This window comes from Neophocaena asiaeorientalis, unplaced genomic scaffold (genome assembly GCF_003031525.2).
Source record: "Neophocaena asiaeorientalis asiaeorientalis breed wild unplaced genomic scaffold, Neophocaena_asiaeorientalis_V1.1 scaffold395, whole genome shotgun sequence".
NCBI lineage: Eukaryota > Metazoa > Chordata > Mammalia > Artiodactyla > Phocoenidae > Neophocaena > Neophocaena asiaeorientalis.
The window spans coordinates 601,065-621,781 of NW_020172274.1; the positions used below are offsets into that span (position 1 = coordinate 601,065).

General features: G+C 40.3%; 1 protein-coding gene and 1 pseudogene across 1 annotated transcript; both read right to left on the minus strand.

The window, feature by feature from the left end:
• Window positions 1-225: 225 nt before the first annotated feature.
• LOC112412035 (MAD2L1-binding protein pseudogene) lies at window positions 226-1,191 on the minus strand (annotated as a pseudogene).
• A 12,676-nt stretch (window positions 1,192-13,867) lies between these two features.
• SPTSSB (serine palmitoyltransferase small subunit B) lies at window positions 13,868-17,425 on the minus strand. The gene is made up of 2 exons (XM_024763600.1): window positions 17,380-17,425; window positions 13,868-15,457 (listed from the first exon to the last, which is right to left on the minus strand). The coding sequence occupies exon 2, from the start codon at window positions 15,423-15,425 to the stop codon at window positions 15,195-15,197; it is 231 nt and encodes a 76-aa protein (XP_024619368.1). The 5' UTR covers window positions 15,426-15,457; window positions 17,380-17,425; the 3' UTR covers window positions 13,868-15,194.
• Window positions 17,426-20,717: the final 3,292 nt, after the last annotated feature.

The following is a 20,717-nucleotide window of genomic DNA, read 5'->3' on the forward strand; positions in this document are numbered from 1 at the left end:
GAAAATCAGCCTTTGATTCAAAAAGATGTTGTTCAATGATGGTGTCACAGTCCCAGCCATAGCATCAGCCCACCAGGAAGTCTGAGGAAGGGAGGCAGGCAGCCAGAAGGACAGAACTTTCTTCTCACCAGGAAGTACCTACCTCTAAGCGAGAGATGGATCACTTGGTGCCACCAGGGGAAAGATAATTTAGCCATTGTGTTCACGATTAAGAAGCATTCCTCTTTACTCATGGAAGAGTTTCAGTGTCACTACCGCCTGGAACCAAATGAAATCCTCCCGAGCCATGGTTGGGATCGAGAATTAACCACAGAACATGGTCACAGTGAGTTTGTGGCCTGGGCTGGACACTCTGTAATTGAGCTTGGGTCGAGACCAATCTTCTCCACAGTCGCGGTGGCCCTGTGCCATTAGTATGGTGCCCATGAGTGGAGGAGGCTGCAGCTCACTGAAGGTGCCAGCCGTGAAAATGGCTCAGAAGAGACGTCGCAAACAAGCTGCTGTGCTCAGGCTCGGGTCCATGCTGTTGGTGGCCAAGCAGGACAAGTCAAGGTCGTAGAACTGAGATAGGCTGGGACCTGGGACCCTTTACTGGAGTGCTTGCCCTTGCACCCGGACAAACGTCTCCTCGAGCAACAGAATGCAAAGCACCTATAAGGGACTGAAAATCACTGCACGCATGCACCAACTACCATTTCTGAGGTGCTGAGAGCAAAAGCAGGGTATTATGCATGGTCCCTGCACATAGCACCACCAAGGGGGCGGGCAGACCCCCTAAGCCACCCCTCCGGCCCAACCCACTGATATGCCCCCACCCTCATCCCATTTAAGGGACCAGCCTGTCCTCCTCGTAGAGCGAGCGAGGGCACCTGTTACTTGTTTTCCCTCCCTTGTGCAGCAGCGCAAGTCCCAGTAAAATGTTGCCTGAATTCCTCATCAATTTCTATTGATTAAAAAGTCCAAGGACCCGGGTCAGTAACAGAACAACTTGGGACTTAGGGCATTGCCCAAGGAGCATCAGCACTTGGGGTTCTAGTGACCAGGCAAAGAGACCCTCCAGGTGTCTGAGCACACCCTCCAGTTCTGCCAGGGTATGTTGGCATTTCTGCTGCTCGCCTCAGCAGTGGCCAGAGGTTTCTTCTTCTCCCTGTCCTCCGCCAGGGACTGCACTTCCAGCTCTGGAGCTGCCATCACGACCCCCAGGACTGAACTTTATTCTTGCAGGTAATTTAATGTTTTCTTTGAGTTTGGGGGAGGGATAGTCAACTCCGTTTATAAAAGGATGTATCCTGGGGTCCAAGCAATATAACCAATTGGCAAGGGAGAATGTTTGAATTAGAGAACAAACAGACCCTAAGTGCCGATTTTAACGTGGTTGATTGGTATTTATTCTTTAATAACTCATAACTCAGGCATCACTTCATGTAGGAAGCCTATTCTGAATTTCCCCACCCTCATCCAAAGACACTGAGTCAGCAAACCAGGATGTATGGTCACCCTCTATAGAGTTATGTCTGAATCTCAAAGTACTTACCGCACTAATCAATCTTCTGTAATCACACAATCAGAAAATGATAGAATGCAAAAAACAAAGTATGGTGTAGGGGATGGTTGATTTGGATATTCAGAAATGTGTTTACCATTGGATATTTCATCCAATGGTAAACACATTTCTCTAGAGCAGACTGCCTCGGTTCAAATTTAAGCTGTCTCACTGACTGTGTAATATTGAGCAAGTCACTCAATCTGTGCCTCGGCTTTCCCCATCTGTAGAAGAGGAATAATAATAGTATCTACCTAACAGGGTTGCTGTGAAGATTAAATGAATTACTTGTGCAAGATGCTTACAACAGTGCCTGAAGCATAGTAAATGCTACCTAAATATTACCAATTATTATTATGGCATGTGGTTGGTCCAGTAGAAGAGGTAGAATTTGAAAGGGAGCTGAAGGATAAGTGTGCTAGGTAAAGACAGCTGTTTACCAGTATGCGGGGACACACTTTTTTAAGGCTGTAAAGGTTAGCAGCTAAGGTGATGTAAATAGTTGTTTTCATTTTATTTCTACTGGTCTCCATTCACTGCTTTGGTTTGGGAAAGTAATTCTCTGGTTTTTGGCCCAGTGGAACTTAAACTCCACTTCCCTTCTCCTGAGCTCATGACAGACACTGATATGTTGATAATGGTATCTTTTCCAGTGAGCAGATGAAGCCTCAGAATGCTTCTCACCATGGCCCTCCAGAAAGGTCCTGCCAGTGCGACTGAAAAGACAAGAACACATATGCCATTCCCAGGTGAGTCCCTCGTTTCACAGCAGAGGGACCTGGAGCCTAGAGAAGTGAAGTGACTTGCCCAAGGCCACACAGCCAGCCAGAGCAAGAACTGGAACTTGGGTTTGTCCCCTCTTTTGTTGGTATTTGTCTTGCCATCATGTATGGTGGTATTTATTTTCCTAACATATCACTTGGTTAGCTTAGTTCCTGGTTAGAATGGCCCCTGCCACCAATTACATTGATGTAGCTTTAGATGGTTAAATATACATATATATAAAATATACGTGTGTGTGTATGTATGTGTGTATATGTATTGTCAAAAGTTCATAAACAACAGAAGCAAAACCAGTGAACCATTGAAGTAGTAATCATTACATTTTATTGTGTGCATACCACAAAGACAGTTCATGAGCCAGAAGCACTCAAACCAAAACATGGAATGAGGCTCAAGGTGTACTGTTAAAAAACAAATTATATACTGGGAAGGCAGTGACTGTTTATTCTTCACCATGATTGGTTATAATATTAGAATAAATGATAGGGAATTGGTTAGTGGCCACCGCATATCAGTTTGGAGAAACAGTTTAAGTTTTGCTTATGATTTTCAGAGGCATAAGCAAGAAACGACCCAGGTCAAGTTAGTCTTGCAAAATGAGCTAAATTAAGCTTTGCTTGTATGATTAAACTGATTCTGTCTGCTCAGGGACTTTTCCAGGCGGGTCTCTTTGGTTTTGATTTTAACAATATCACATCGTATATTTATTACATTAAAGACATATGGCTGCAAATAATTAAAAACAAAAGGAAGCAAGGTACAATCATTCATCCAGGAGATGCCCTACAACACTGTAGTGAAATTCATGAGCCTTGCTTGCTCTGCAGCAGTGCTGATGGCACTATCTATCTGGCTTAACCAAATTACTGTGGCATGATCTTGTAGTCAGGTTGCAAATGAAGGACTCCAGGCTAATCAACAGCAGACTGAGTGTACTTAGAGCTTCCTGCCTATAAGCATAAATTGTGATATTTTACTGCTTTTAAATGATGCATGATGAAATGATTGAAGACATCATTACATGGAACAATATCCAACAGGGAATGTGATATTCTTAATGATTTAGCACTTTCAGCTCTTATGGGAGTGTTAAGTACTTTTACTGAAGAACTGTAGGGAAGTGGTGTGTTTTAAGATTAAGACTGGATCTAGACAAACAGTGGCGTCTTGACCATATCACAGACATGTTCAGGGAACCTGGTGAGTGGGTGAAAGTGGAGGGTCTAGCTCTCAGCTGGATCTGAGTGATTTAATTAGCATTGCTGAAACCCTAGTAAAATGGTTCTCAATCTTGGCTGAATATTAGAATCACCTGGGGAGCTTTTAAACCTCCCATGCTGGGGCCCCCTCCAGGGATTGTGAGTTAATTTTCTGGGTGGGGCCAGGCATTGATGTTTCTAAAGCTCCCAGATGGTTCTAATGTATAGGCACAGAGGTAAACCAATGGTGTGGTCCTTGAGGAGCAAATACATCAGCCTTTTTTGGATCCTCCTCCTTTATTAACAACGCTGGTGTAGGGATTGCTATGAGAATAAATGCAGGAGCAGAGAGAAGGCGAAACAGGTAGGAGAATACAGGGGAGGGTCAGCAATTTCTCAAAACCTTCACCTACTTGTTCAGAGTTTCAAAACTCTCCTCATAGGTGAATCATTCCATACAATTTCTAAGGACAAATCATGTCTGGAATATGATCCTATGCCTCCTAACCTCGAATTGCAAAAAGGACTTAATGTATCCATCAATCCGTTCACTTAATGAGCTTTTACAAGAATACCTGGGGCCAAAAAACAGTATGTGCTCTCCAGAAGCAACACCTACATAACTTTTTGGAAATTGACACAGGAGAGGCACAGAATATGCATATATGGGCAATGGACTTTTCTTCTTCCCTCTCCTTCTTTGGAGCCAGTTACTGTCTCTGGTTCACGAAAATGTAACTCAGGACTGGGAGGATGGTATTGCCTTTGCATAATAAGGTGCAAGAGATAAAACTACCAGAAGGGCATATTCGACAGCTGATGTTCTTGGACACTTTGCCTGTTGGCTACACCAGGACATGAACCCCTTCCCTTTTTTTTTTTTTTAACATCTTTATTGGAGTATAATTGCTTTACAGTGTTGTGTTATTTTCTGCCATATAACAAAGTGAATCAGCCATATGCATATGTATATCCCCTCCCTCTTGAGTCTCCCTCCCACCCTCTCTATCCCACCCTTCTAGGTAGTTGCAAAGCACAAAGCACCGAGCTGATCTCCCTGTGTCGTGCAGCTGCTGCCCACTAGCTATCTATTTTACATTTGGGAGTGGATATATGTCCGTGCCCCTCTCTCACTTCGTCCCAGTTTACCCTTTCCCCTCCCCATGTCCTCAAGTCCATTCTCTACATCTGCGTCTTTATTCCTGTCCTGCCCCTAGGTTCTTCAGAACCATTTTTTTTTTGATTCCATATATATGTGTTAGCATATAGTATTTGGAGGTTCCTTAAAAAACTAAAAATAGAACTACCATATGACCCAGCAATCCCACTACTGGGCATATACCCCGAGAAAACCATAATTCAAAAAGAGTCATGTACCACAGTGTGCATTGCAGCACTATTTACAATAGCCAGGACATGGAAGCAACCTTCCCTCTTTTTTGATACTACTTGGAGCCGTACTTCCTCAGCCCTGATCTCTCACGTTCCTCCCATCCAGTGGTGAAAATTGAGGTTGCAGAGAATGACAGTAAACCCTCCCTGGTCCTGCATGTAAGAGTTGACAGGGTGAAGGCCATGAGGAGGTTGAAAGGACTGAGGGGCTATGGGGGGTTGGGCGGAGGGGGTATGGAGTAGGGGTAGCTACTGAAATGCAAGCCGAACCCCGCAGGGAGGCCTATCCCATAAGCCCACTAACCACTGAATGAATAGATTTTCTCACCTCAATCTCAGGTACAAGACTGATTGATTGTTCTTTGGGATTTTGTATATTTGTTTGCTCTTTTGTTTTTATTTATAGACTATATTATATTACCTTTCACAACAATGATGGTTAGTGCTGGGGTAATAAAGGCCATAGAATTTCAGAGAAAGGTCAGGCTCCAGTCAATAACCAAAGCTTCAGGAAGCTGAAATGCTGAAAGTCACTAGAATTTCATAGACTATAGACTTTTTAATTGGAAAAATCACTGGAGAGACTTCACTCCACTCACTAATTTTCTAATGAAGTGACCTAACTTCTAGAAATAGTGAGGGAGTGGGGTCGAGATGAGATGAGACAGAGGGAACCTTATAAGCCACGCTCTAAGAGGAGGGAAGACATAAGACCCACTGGAGGATGGAGAAATCGGCCGCCTGGTTATTCAGGTTTGCTTTAACCTTGGGCAAAAGTGAATTACTTTAACAAAAGAGACTGAAATATTAATATGAACAAGATGTAAAGCACTTAGATATGGCTCATGTTAGGAAAAAATATGAGATCAGGGAAGTTCTGTGAGGGATAAGGCAGAGGAGAAGCATTGCAATTTACTTGGAAGTGAGACCTTCCCGTATAAACTTAGAAAACAAAAGGGTGACGCTTCTTCCTTTTCCTTTTTCCCTCTTCGCTGCTCTCCCCCATTCTCTCTCTCCTCTTCCCGCCTCATCGCTTTCTCCAGTCCAGTGTCATCACTGAGTGGGAATCCATGTTGAGTGACATGAGACTCTCCTCAGTCAGTGCTTCCCTAGTGATCAAGACCGTGCCATCCAGGGAATTAACCTGCCATGTGTGTGGGGGTGGCTGTGCAGGCAGAGGCTGGGAAGGTAGGGCATAGGGAGCTCTCACCTATATTTAGCAGTCTCCCTCTGTCCCACACTCAGACATCTGGGTTGAGTGCTACCTCTGTTAGAAATAAAAATACAATAATAAAAAGGAGCAATTTGAATTCTGAATTTCATATGGAAATGATTAGAAGTGTGAATATTGTCAATGGAATATGTCATCATTGCTACAGAAATAGGCTTTGTCATTACAGTAAAGGCAACTGTAATTTTATTTTGGAACTCCTTCTGCCTCCTCTTTCCTTATAATCTCCAAGAAAATAATTGAAATTAAAAATTGGTCCACTCTGCCCTGCTAACCCCACCATTAAATCTTCTCAATACTATTATGTTCATGATTCTCAACATCATAATTCAGGAATGAATCAAAGAGAACCCAAACACTGAAGTTTTCTCTCAAGGCCTTTACAAGCTCCAGAATTACTGTTGGGGTAATTTAATCCCTAGGAACAACCAGGCTACTGATATTTTGGTTAGTCAACTTTGACGATGCAATGTATCAATACCTAGAGGATAGCGGTCTGTTTCATGGTAGAAAATTGGAGTCCTTACTTCCAATCAGAAGTATATGGACTCTTGATGAGATACAGTGAAGCTTCAAAACCTGGAAAAAGTGGGTAAAAATATATAAGGTTTGTTTCCTTCAACATATCGAAAAGGTTCTATCCTTTTTTTTTTTAAGTTTATTCCCAGGTATTTTATTCCTTTTGATGTGATTTTTTTTAACATCTTAATTGGAGTATAATTGCTTTACAATGGTGTGTTAGTTTCTGCTTTATAACAAAGTGAATCAGCAATACATATATCCCCATATCTCCTCCCTCTTGTGTCTCCCTCCCACCCTCCTTATCCCACCCCTCTAGCTGGTCACAAAGCACCGGGCTGATCTTCCTGTGCTATGAGGCTGCTTCCCACTAGCTATCTATTTTACATTTGGTAGTATATATAAGTCCATGCCACTCTCTCAGTTCGTCCCAGCTTACCCTTTCCCCTCCCCGTGTCCTCAAGTCCATTCTCTACATCTGTGTCTTTATTCTTGTACTGCCCCTAGGTTCTTCAGAACCTTTAGTATGGTTTCCTTTGCTGTGCAAAAGCTTTGAAGTTTCATTGGGTCCCATGTGTTTATTTTTGTTTTTATTTCCTTTTCTCTAGGAGGGGGGTCAAAAAGGATCTTGCTGTGATTTATGTCATAGAGTGTTCTGCCTATGTTTTCCTCTAAGAGTTTGATAGTGTCTGGCCTTACATTTAGGTCTTTAGTCCATTTTGAGTTTATTTTTGTGTATGGTGTTAGGAAGTGTTCTAATTTCATTCTTTTACATGTAGCTGTCCAGTTTTCCCAGCACCACTTATTGAAGAAGGTGTCTTTTCTCCACTGTATATTCTTGCCTTCTTTATCAAAGATAAGGTGACCATATGTGCGTGGGTTTATCTCTGGGCTTTCTATCCTGTTCCATTGATCTATCTTTCTGTTTTTGTGCCAGTACCATACTGTATTTATTACTATAGCTTTGTAGTATAGTCTGAAGACAGGTAACCTGATTTCTCCAGCTCCATTTTTCATTCTCAAGATTGCTTTGGCTATTTGGGGTCTTTGTGGTTCCATACAAATTGTGAAATTTTTTGTTCTAGTTCTGTGAAAAATGCCATTGGTAGTTTGTTAGGGATTGCATTGAATCTATAGATTGCTTTGGGTAGTATAATCATTTTCACAATGTTGATTCTTCCAAGCCAAGCACATGGTATATCTCTCCATCTGTTTGTATCATCTTTAATTTCTTTCATCAGTGTCTTACAGTTTTCTGCATACAGGTCTGTTGTCTCTTTCGGTAAGTTTATTCCTAGATATTTTACTCTTTTTGTTGCAATGCTAAATGGGAGTGTTTCCTTAATTTGTCTTTCAGATGTTTCATTATTAGTGTATAGGAATGCAAGAGATTTCTGTGCATTAATTTTGTATCCTGCTACTTTACCAAACTCATTGATTAGCCCTAGTAGTTTTCTGGTAGCATCTTTAGGATTCTCTCTATCATGTCATCTGCAAACAGTGACAGCTTTACTTCTTGTTTTCCGATTTGGATTCCTTTTATTTCTTTATCTTCTCTGATTGCTGTGGCTAAAACTTCCAAAACTAAGTTGAATAATAGTGGTGAGAATGGGCAGCCTTGTCTTGTACCTGATCTTAGTGGAAATGGTTTCAGTTTTTCACCATTGAGAACGAGGTTGGCTGTGGGTTTGTCATATATGGCATTTATTATGTTGCGGTAAGTTCCCTCTATGCCTACTTTCCGGAGGGTTTTTACCATAAATTGGTGTTGAATTTTGTCAAAAGCTTTTTCTGCATCTATTGAGATGATATGTCATATATTTTTTCTCCTTCAATTTGTTAATATGGTTTATCACATTGATTCATTTGTGTATATTGAAGAATCCTTGCATTCCTGGGATAAACCCCACTTGATCATGGTGTATGATCCTTTAAATGTGCTGTTAGATTCTGTTTGCTAGTATTTTGTTGAGGATTTTTGCATTTATATTCATCAGTAATATTGGCCTGTAGTTTTCTTCCTTTATGACATCTTTGTCTGGTTTTGGTATCAGAGTGATGGTGGCCTTGTCGAATGAGTTTGGGAGTGTTTCTCCCTCTGCTATATTTTGGAAGAGTTTGAGAAGGATAGGTGTTAGCTCTTCTCTAAACGTTTGATGGAATTCGCCTGTGAAGCCGTCTGGTCCTGGGCATTTGTTTGTTGGAACATTTTTAATCACAGTCTCAATTTCAGTGCTTGTGAGTGGTCTGTTTATATTTTCTATTTCTTCCTGGTTCAGTGACGGAAGGTTGTGCTTTTCTAAGAATTTGTCCATTTCTTCCAGGTTGTCCATTTTATTGGCATATAGTTGCTTGTAGTAATCTCTCATGATTCTTTATATTTCTGCAGTGTCAGTTGTTACTTCTCCTTTTTCATTACTGATTCTGTTGATTTGAGTCTTCTCCCTTTTATTCTTGATGAGTCTGGCTAATGGTTTATCAATTTAGTTTATCTTCACAAAGAACCAGGTTTTAGTTTTATCGATCTTTGCTATCGTTTCCTTCATTTCTTTTTCATTTATTTCTGATCTGATCTTTATGATTTCTTTCCTTCTGCTTACTTTGGGGGTTTTTTTGTTCTTCTTTCTCTAATTGCTTTAGGTGTAAGGTTAGGTTGTTTATTTGAGATGTTTCTTGTTTCTTCAGGTAGAATTGTATTGCTATAAAATTCCCTCTTGAAACTGCTGTTGCTGCATCCCGTAGGTTTTTGAGTCATCATGTTTACATTGTCATTTGTTTCTAGGTATTTTTTGATTTCCTCTTTGATTTTTTCAGTGATCTCTGTGTTATTAAGTAGTGTATTGTTTAGCCTCCATGTGTTTGTATTTTTTTATAGCTTTTTTCCTGTAATTGATATCTAGTTTCATAGTGTTGTGTTTGGAAAAGGTACTTGATACGATTTCAGCTTTCTTAAATTTACCAAGGCTTGATTTGTGACCCAAGATATGATCTATCCTGGATTATGTCATGTCCTTCTTTGTCTCTTGTAATAGTCTTTATTTTAAAGTCTATGAGAATTGCTACTTCAGCTTTCTTTTGATTTCTATTTGCATGGAATATCTTTTTCCATTTCCTCACTTTCAGTCTGTATGTGTCTGAGGTGGGTCTGAAGTGGGTCTCTTATAGGCAGCATATATATGACTCTCAGTTTTGTATCCATTCAGCCAGTCTGTGTCTTTTGGTGGGAGCATTTAATCCATTTACATTTAAGGTAATTATCGATATGTATGTTCCTATTACCATTTTCTTACCTCTTTTGGATTTGTTTTTGTAGGTCTTTTCCTTCTCTTGTGTTTCCTGCCTAGAGAAGTTCCTTTAGCATTTGTTGTAAAGCTGGTTTGGTGGTGCTGAATTCCCTTAGCTTTTGCTTGTATGTAAAGGTTTTAATTTCTCCATCGAATCTGAATGAGATCCTTGCTGGGTAGAGTAATCTTAATTGTAGGTTTTTCCCTTTCATCACTTTAAATATGTCCTGACACTCCCTTCTGGCTTGCAGAGTTTCTGCTGAAAGATCAGCTGTTAACCTTATGGGGATTCCGTTATGTTATTTGTTGTTTTTCCCTTGGTGCTTTTAGTATTTTTTCTTTGTATTTAATTTTTGATAGTTTGATTAATATGTGTCTTGGCGTGTCTCTCATTAGATTTATCCTGTATGGGACTCTCTTTATTTCCTGGACTTGATTGACTATTTCCTTTCCCATATTAGGGAAGTTTTCAACTATAATCTCTTCAAATATTTTCTCAGTCCCTCTCTTTTTCTCTTCTTCTTCTGGGACCCCTATAATTCGAATGTTGATGCGTTTAATGTTGTCCCAGAGGTCTCTGAGACTGTCCTCTGTTCTTTTCATTCTTTTTTCTTTATTCTTCTCTGCAGTAGTTATTTCCACTATTTTATGTTCCAGGTCACTTATCCGTTCTTCTGCCTCAGTTATTCTGCTATTGATGCCTTCTAGAGAATTTTTAATGTCATTTGTTGTGTTGTTCATCATTGTTTGTTTGTTCTTTAGTTCTTCTAGGTCCTTGTTAAACGTTTCCTGTATTTTCTCCATTCTGTTTCCAAGATTTTGGATCATCTTTACTATCATTACTCTGAATTCTTTTTCAGGTAGGCTATCTATTTCCTCTTCATTTGTTTGGTCTGGTGGGGTTTTACCTTGCTCCTTCATCTGCTGTGTGTTTCTCTGTCTTCTCATTTTGCTTAACTTACTATGTTTAGGGTCCTCTTTTCTCAGGCTGCATGTCCATAGTTCCCTTTTTTTTTGGTGTCTGCCCCCAGTGGCTAAGGTTGGTTCAGTGGGTTGTGTAGGCTTCCTGGTGGAGGGGACTAGTGCCTATGTTCTGCTGGATGAGGCTGGTACTTGTCTTTCTGGTGGGCAGGACCGCATCCAGTGGTGTGTTTTGGGGTGTCTGTGACCTTATTATGATTTTAGGCAGCCTCTCTGCTAATGGGTGGGGTTGTGTTCCTGTCTTGCTAGTTGTTTGTCATGGGGTATCCAGCACTGTAGCTTGCTGGTCGTTGAGTGGAGCTGGGTCTTAGCTTTGAGATGGAGATCTCTGGGAGCGCTTTCACCGTTTGGTATTACATGGAGCTGGGAAGTCTCTTGTGGACCAATGTCCTGAACTCGGCTCTCCCACCTCAGAGGCACAGGCCTGACACCCAGCTGGAGCACACTCAGTCAGCGCCACGGCTGCTAGTATTGGAGGGTCTCCTACAGAGGCGGGGGGTGGCTGTGGCTTACCGTGGGGACAAGAACACTGGCAGCAGAAGTTCTGGAAAGTGCTCCTTGGCATGAGCCCTCCCAGAGTCCGCCATTAGCCCTACCAAAACTCTGTCCTTTCTTATGGGCAGCTGATTGGCTCTGGAAATAACTTTCCCCAAATGAGGAGGGTGTTTCCTTTAGATGAGTTAGATGTTTTTTAAAAAAATACGTTGTGTATTTAATGAAATTCCTCCTTTGATCCAACCCATAAGCAAGATTTGTTGACTTTATAGCTCCAGAAACTATGTCACATCAGACCGTGTGTCTCTGTCTCTGATGCCACCATCTTAGTCTGGCTCTCATCTGCGCTAGGTCCTCCTGCTCAGACTCATGCCCCATCCCATCCACTCCCACAGCAGCCAGTGTCCTCATCTTACATTGTACAGGACCCCACCCTCCACATCACCCCCCTTCTTAGAGACCTGCAGTGAGAGAAGTTTGAATTCCCCTAATGCAATGCCCCTTCTGTGCCCCACTGTCCCCCACCCTCTGTTACTTTCTCTCCAGCCCTCTGCTGTTTCTTTCATAAAACCTTATAACAATTTATAAATAGTTCATTTGCTTATTTTTTTCTTGTGTCATCTTGCCTACCAGATTGTATGATTCATAAATTCAGGGATGTTTCTCTTTCTGTCTTGTTCATCTTTGTTTCTTAGTGGCAAGCTTAATGACTAGCACATGGTAGACTTTTTCCCCAGCATTTTTTAAATAAAAAATTTCAAACATACAGCACAGAGAATTTTATAATGAACACCTAAATACCTAACCCCTAGTTTCTACTGTACTTTCTTCATCACATATCTATCCCTCTCTCTATTCCTGTATCTACCCTCAACACATGGTTGACTTTTAATACATTTGTTGAATGAATGAGCAAATGAAGAATGTTACTCTTTTGGTCAATAGCCTGAAGCTATACATCCTGAGCTTCCTTGTTTCTGAGTGGAAAGAGGGTATGGGGAACTATGTCATGTTTCATCGGATGTGTATCTGCTCAGCTCTGTACCAGGCATTGGGCCAGAAACTGAGGATGCAGAAATAAGGACAAATTTCCTGCCTTCCAGAGGCACAGCCGCCACTAGCGAGAAGACCCAAATATGTTAGTGATAGAAGAAATAAGCAGAAAATGTTGACTAGCGATTTTTTTTTTGCTTGTGTGACTTGTTAATAAAGACTGACCAGTCCTATCTTGATGTTCAAACTGCCTGATTTCTTGGCCTTTCGTGTTTTTTGTTGCACAAGTAGACAAAAGCGATTGTTTACTTGGCCAATGCCAGTGAAGGAATATTTTATGATTCCTAGTTTAGTGAGTGACAAATGCAAGCCCATTTGAACCATGAAACTCTTAGCTTAAGTTTTTTTAAAAGTTCTGTACATACCATTGAAATATATAAATAATAGAAGCAAAAGAAAAGCATATAAATGTTCCTAATCTAGGCTAACTATGGTCAAGGTAAAGAGCATCTCTGCTTAGTCTAGAAAATAGACAGAGCAGAGCAGGTAGAGCTTTCTTCCCTTCTGCATGCAGATAGTTTTTTCTAAACTCTGATTATATTTTTTGGACCCTGTGTTTATTTTGATCGCTTAGAGGAAATGCTTACCTTTGAAGCGACATCCTAGGGCAGTGCTTTGCAATATCCTTTATTAAGCTTTACTGTGTCTATTCACATTTATAATATTTTGATTCTTATTTTAGAAGGATTTTTAGAAGGTCAGTGTAGTATCTTTGTGATTGAATTCCAAGAGTACTTAGCAGGGGTCCATGTATATAAGGGTGTTGAATCATTGTGAACTGGGAATGCATTCAAGTACAAGCTTAACTGAGAATCCTCTGTTAAATATTTAAAAGTGAAGCATTCTTTTAAAAGGCGCCTATGGGCCTGGACAGCATAGAAATGGGTGAACACAGCACCGCTAAGCCGCAGAAGCAGAGCTGGGACCTGAGCTTATTCCTCCAACCTTGGCTGTCTCCTCAGCCCCTCACCCCTTTTATTGATGGCGTTCTGCTTTCTAACACGTTTGGGATCCCCAGCCTATTAACTTTCACTTGCTCACATTGTCCTTCCATGGGCTTCCATGTGGCAAATATTTCAGGGCCCAGTGTGGTCCTGACCTGGATTTGCTTCCTGGCTTTGCCACTAGTAGTTAAAGGACCTCGAACAAGAAATGTACTTTTTCCAAGTTCTAGGTCCCTTACCTGTAACTGGGAGACCTTAAAACCTACTTCAACATGTAAAACATGTCCACCATGGAGAAGACTCTTGATAAATATATCAATAGTTTTACCCTACCATCTTAAGATCAGTTACCACCTTGGATCACTAAGAAATGATGTTTGCAGAGAAATATGGATGTAAGCACCTACCTAGATATTTAGTGCAATAGGAGAAAGAAGCAAATCTGAAGGTGGATATTTTATTTATAAAATTAAACCTAATTTATTTTGCAAAAATCAACACATACATGTTCAGACCTGGTTTATCTTCAAAACACGTGTTTTTGTTTTTTTAACAAACATGCAAGCTAATTTGGCATGCCAAACATTTTTCTCTTTAGCTCTCCTTGGAAAATTTTTTTTTCATAACACAAACAAGGGTGCAAATATTGTCCAAAAACTATTTACATTTTTACCCTCCAGAATTACTAACATTAAGATTTATTGAGAGGAAAGAAAAACTGCAAGGTTTTGCCTTTGGCATTCACATTTGATTCAGCAGTATAATTAAAAACTTGTATTTGTTTTTAAGATAAACACTTTGAAGGAAATTTAATAAATCTTGGTTTTGCTCTGCAAAGGAGCCACTGTATCAAAACATTTAACTGGAGCTGTCAAGTTCCTGCTGGTAGAATATTACTTCCAGCCTATTTATTAGCTTTTCTTCCTGTAGCCCAATATATGATTCCCCCCACCCCACCCCTCCACTGAGTGAAAGCACAGAAAGGATGCAATTTCTTGTCTCTTTTCCCCCAGCATCATGCAAGGCAAGGCAGCATCACAAGTCACAGTATCTGAATTTACTTTGATTGTATATTTTTTCTTACACTTAAAATGATTTTGTATTATAATACTTACTGGGTCATCTAAAATCAACATTGTTGATTTTAAACTGTTATAAAGCCATACTTTTAGAGACATTTGAAACAATTCATGAACCATGTCTGAAAGGAGATAATTACCTTCAACCTATTCTTTTGTGCTTGAAGTAAAAGAATTTTAGGTATCAGCAGGTTACTAGAAAATAAGACTTTAGGGGGTCTATATAATTTATTCAGATCTTTTTGTATATTGTAAACAAGGATAAGATACTTTTGACAGTAGTGTATGAACAATTTTTTAAAAAATATATCCTTATTCTTCACTATAGAATAGGTATCAAGAGAGCATTTTAAATATGATTCTGATAGGTCTCTTATGAACCTACTTCCCAGAAAAAGTTGATATGAAATTTCCCAATTAAAAACAAAATCTAAAGTCATAGATTTAAGCTGAGAGAATATGGTATGTGAGGTAAGGTCATTGTGTTATCTATGGTCTGATGCACAAATGTAGCACGTACAAAAGAACCTAAAGAGACATCTATCTCAAATTTCAGGCAGGATATAAGAGTGCATAGAGAGGAGAGAGCTTTTCAGGTGAGACAGTGAAAGAAGCTACAGTATTCACCTAAATTAATACATTGTAAGCAACGTACACATATGTAATGCCAGTTCACAGTATACAAACAAGATCAATTAGAAATTGTACTGTGATAGCCACACATTTTGGAGAAAAATTCCCAAGCCAGGCGAATGTGGATTGGGATAAAAACATAGGCGGTGTATACCACCATAGCAAAAATGGTTAGTAAGATGGTATTGAACATGGATCGCTCCCAGGGCTCCAAGACAGCACAGCAGCTAATGATTTGGTATTGATAGTAGAGCCAGGAGAAATAGTCCTTCACACGTTTGAAATCCATGGCTGGTTCCTTCAAGCTGCAGAAAGTCTGTCCTGTTAAAAAAGGTAACAGATTAGAAGAAAAAAAAATAAGGCACTAAACACAGAATCTTCTGATATTTTCATGATCTCAGCATGTCAAAAATTTTCAAAGAATGTTAATGATCATTGAGTGAATTACTAATAGGAATATTATATGGAAATAATAACAACATATTAATCATAGGAATTAATAATATTGCCATTACTACTAATAATTACTACTAGAATGAATAGCAATAATATTATTAACAGTGACATCTAAAAATAATTGCTAGTAATAACTCTAGTGATAATAATATCTACAGTTGAGTCTAACCACATTTTCTTTAGCCCTGTACATTTAGAGAGATAAACGTGAGTTTTCTATTTCCTACAGCATATATTCTGGTAGAAGATTAAAGAATAGTGTGCAGAGAAGAGTTAATATAGCAAACCTGAGGCTGCTATTTTTAGAAGGGTCCTTGGCTGGCATCTGGGAACTTGGCTTTTGGAATGTTCTTTCTGTTCCCTAATGGATAAGGATGATTCACTATGCCTAGACTGTGCAAACACTGTAATTTATGGTGAATACCTGCTTTATTCTGGGAGTCTGGAATTTTTGTAATTGCCAGGCAAAGAGTGTCCATGTGAGCAGCCCCAATAAAAACCTTGGTGCTGAGTCTCTAATGGGCTTCCCTGAGCAGAAACATTGACATGTATCACTGCACTTTTTGCTGGTAAAGAAAGAAGCACACTTGGTATGTCCACTCATGGGAGGAAGAGAACATCTGAAGCCTATAAATGGATTTCTTCAGACTCCAACCGTGTCTGTCTTCCTGACTGATCCTGTTGTATATCTTTTTGCTATAATAAACCTTAGCTGTGAGTGCGAATATATGTTGAGTCCTATGAGTCTTTCTAGTGAGGCACTGGACATATAGATGGTCTTAGGACCTCTGAAACAAAGGTGAAGCCCAAAGTGTACCTTTGGGTGGTCATTTGGTTTTTGGGTAGAGAACTTATGAAAACCATATAAAAATGTTTTGTTGGCCCTCAGATAGGATCACAGTTAAAACTATGTGGAAAACCTCCTAGAAGGAAGGGCATCTATCATTTCTTTTTTTTTTTGATATACCAATTTTTTTTTTTTTTTTTTTGCGGTACGCGGGCCTCTCACTGTTGTGGCCTCTCCCGTTGCGGAGCACAGGCTCTGGACGCGCAGGCTCAGCGGCCATGGCTCACGGGCCCAGCCGCTTCGCGGCGTGTGGGAACCCCCCAGACCGGGGCACGAACCCATGTCCCCTGCATCGGCAGGCGGACTCAACCACTGCACCACCAGGGAAGCCCGATATACCAATTTTTATTTATTCATTCATTTCTTAAAGATTCTTGGGAAGGTTTTGCAGACAGAGACATGGTGGGTGTCCTTGGGGAGACAAGCTGACCTGTACCTATTGTGCTTACTCCTAGGAGTATCATGGTGCTACATCATCTAAGTCCACCTTGATAACTTTTATTATTCAAATCACAGTTAAATATTTTTGAAGATCATTCCTGTGTTCTGACCTGAATGTATCTCTCTTTTATTTGATTCTCTTTTGAGTAAAAGCAAGATGTTTTTGCTCCATAAGACCGTGGACTCAGGCTATGGGGAGACTCTCATGATCCTAATGCCTGGCACAAAGACTGTCATCAGTAAATACTTGCTGAACAAATGAGTAAATGAATGAATGACAAGTAACCAACTCAAAAAAATAATTATAGATGACTCACAGTCCCAACCTAAGTGGGATACGGTAGGCTATTGCTGACTTTCAGTAACTTGGCTTTGATAGTAAGGAACCCTTTCTGACAAGGAAAATTTCCACAAAAACTTAAAGTGGGAAAGTCTCTGTGTTTCCAGGTCATGATTATTTGTAATAATGGCCAGAGTAATCCAAATAAGTAGATAATACCTTTACTTAGTCTCCTAGAAGCCAGAGTGGAGACGAAGTAATTGGATTTGAATGGTTTGTCCTGGCAGGTGGACTTCAGTGAGAAGTTACCTCCAATGTTCTTTTTCACTCCTAACTCTGGTTGCAGAGAAAGAGCAAAGGTCAAAGGTTTAAGAGAAAATGAGTGACAGAAGAAGTGATAATTTCAGTGAACAATACTATCCAAGCAACCAAGACTTCCCACTGATAGGCTGAAAGAGAGAAATTAGGAGGTATCCCTATTTGAGCTTTTAGGCTGTCCCATGAGAAAACTGTATATTTCAAACTAAATTTAATTTTTAAAAATCTTATTGATGGATACCTACACTTGCTCCTCTTCATTACCTAGACAGAGTTTGGGGTGGCGCCAGGTAACTGATCAGGAGTGTGAGAGTCCATTCACCAGGTATGAAGTTCCAGACTGTGCTGGGTGAAGGTGGGAGAATGATGGCTCAGACAGGCCCAGACCCACCTCTTAGAAAGCTTGGTCCAGTTGGGAAGACAGGTAGCAATCAAATAATGTATACAAATATATAATTATCTACTGTATTATGCCCTAAAGGGCAAGAGCAATGTATAAGGGGCTGTGGGAAACCTAATCCAGTCTGAGTATGTCTCTGGGGAAGAGATATTTGAGATAAAATCCAGGAGATGATTGTGAATCTAACAGATAAAATGAGTAGTCAGATGGGGAGAATGGACAAGACATAGGGATCAACTTGTGTTTGTGCAAAGGTTAGGGGTGGGAAGGAGCTTGATAGGCGGTCAAGGGAATGACCAGAGTGAGGCCAAGTACCCTAGGGCCTTAGCTGAGTGGGCAAAGTATTTTGTCTTGATCCTATGAGTAAGGGGCTCCAAAGGTTTTTAACAGGGGAATGCTGTGGTGGGTTTGAGAGGATGAGCCTTTAAGATCATATGGACATGTTGCCTTCCCTGCATTCTAAAGCCAAACTGAAATGATTTTGAATACCAATCATTTCAGTAAATCTATGCCTCTGCTGTCTCATGGGCATTACTCATTCAGAATCAACCATATACTGAAAATCTGTTTAAAATATTCTTAATATTCTTTTTACTTTTATAAATGAGATAAATTACTCATTTAGAAACATCATTGACTTCTTCTCTCTATATTTTAGCTTTTAAAAATTTACTAATTAACTGCCTGCCTATTGCTTTCTCTTCAAAAATTAAATTTCTTGCTTGAGCAGCCCCAGTGGATACCTTGACTGCATCCTTGTGAGGGACCCTGAGCCAGAGACCCTAAGCTAAGTTGTGCCCAGATTTCTGAGCCGTAGAAACCGTGAGGTGGTCAGCGTTCACTGTGTTAAGCTGTACAAGTCAGTCAGTCAGTCAAGGAGATGACAGTTCTAAAGCAGACCAACATGCATTACACCAGAGCTGGATACCTGGTAAGAACTTGGTCACATGTTGCTAACAATTTAAAGAATTAAGATTAAAATTTTTTTTTCTTGCCCATTTCTACAGTACGCTGGATCATTTCCCAGCCCTCTCAGTAGTCAGCTCTGACATGTAAAAAGTACTTTATTGTCACATCTCACTTCAGTCTCAAGTAAAAGAGTCAATAAAAAGCATTGATATCCCCCTTTTCTTTGATTCTTTTTCCCCTTATTAATGAAAAGCAATTTTAAAGATTACCTATTCATTGTTTCTCATGAAAAGGTGAGAAGAGAGCTGGTTATTATTGGTAAATCATCTGCTACAACCTATTGTTAGAATATGCACTATACTGAGGTTCTGGATTTGCTTCAGTTATATGTTTTACTTCCTTCTGAGTCCATTTTGAAGTCTCCTGTGGCAGGAGTCCCCAACCCCTGGGCCGTGGGCCACTACTGGTCTGTGGCCTTTTAGGAACCAGGCCGCACAGCAGGAGGTGAGCAGCAGGCAAGCGAGTGAAGCTTCATCTGCCGCTCCCCATTGCTCCCCACCGCTCCCCAATGTCACATTACTGCCTGAACCATCCCCCACCCCACCCCCACCCCCGGGAAAAATTGTCTTCCATGAAACCGGTCCCTGGTGCCACAAAGGTTGGGGACTACTGTCCTATGGGACAACATGGAAGATTTAAGACAACCACTTTAGACAATTTAAGATGAGTAATGTGGGAAGGAGAATTCACTCATTCATTAAATAAGGGTATTTTGAGTACTACTATGTGGTTTTCTCTTAGTAGTAACAGCCTCAGAAGGAATCTGTTCCAAAATGGCATTGCAGACAGGAGATGCTCTTCTAGGCAGCAGCAAACTGGACCATGTAACAAACATGCAGTGACGAGGGGCCAGGAATTAGCACTAAGTAGGGGGAAAGGGCATGGAAAAATGCTAAGGAGGAAGCTAGGAAAAGAGGCTGAATTTGAGAAATAAGATGACAAAAATGGCATGAAATTAATTATTCACAGGTAACCTAGAGCTAGATGACAGCAAACAAATTAATGTCTTAATCTTTCACAATCAAATGTGAAATTAACTTGCCCTTAAAGACCTGATGGCATATCCCAGTAAAGCTAAACAAGAGACTTAAAATGCTTACTTTATTCAAGCACACCACACTTCTCCTTATTTTTAATTATATGTTTTTTAAAAGGTGATTTCCCGTATACGGAAAAGAGGGAGGAAGTAGTTTGTTTCTTCTCCTACTCCTCCTCCTCCTTCTTTTAATTTTTTCTCTAAACTTGGTGATTTTTAAAACCCTCTTAAATCTTTAATGAGGTTGTGCATTCAAAGTTGACACTGCCTAAGCACATTGTGGTATGTCTTCAGTGGTACAGTGGCCTGGATGGGCTTGACTCTTTTTTTTTTTGGGGGCTTGACTCTTAACAGCTGAAGCTGTGTGGTGATGCCTTCAGGTGACTGGGGAGGGTTGTGAGCCCCTGTGGGACACAAAGCGGGTGAAGCTCTCTGTAAAAAGTGGGGGTGAGGCAAGGGCCAGCACTGTTACCTGGAAGGATGGATACTGAGGCCTGAGGAAAGGCTTTTTCTGGGTCATTGTTTGTTTGCTTGTTTGTTTTTTAATGTTCCTTTTTTTCTATTGATGTATAGTTAACTTACAATGTTGTGTTAGTTTCAGGTGTACCGCACGATGATTCAAGTTATATGTGTGTGTGTGTGTGTATTCTTTTTTAGGTTCTTTTCTCTTATAGGTTATTACAAAATATTGAAAATATTGAATACTGTACTATACAGTAGGTCCTTGTTGGGTATCCGTTTTACATATATAGTAGTGTGTATATGTTAATCCCAACCTCCTAATTTATCCCTCCCCATCCCCTTTCCCCTTTGGTAACCATAAGTGTGGTATAT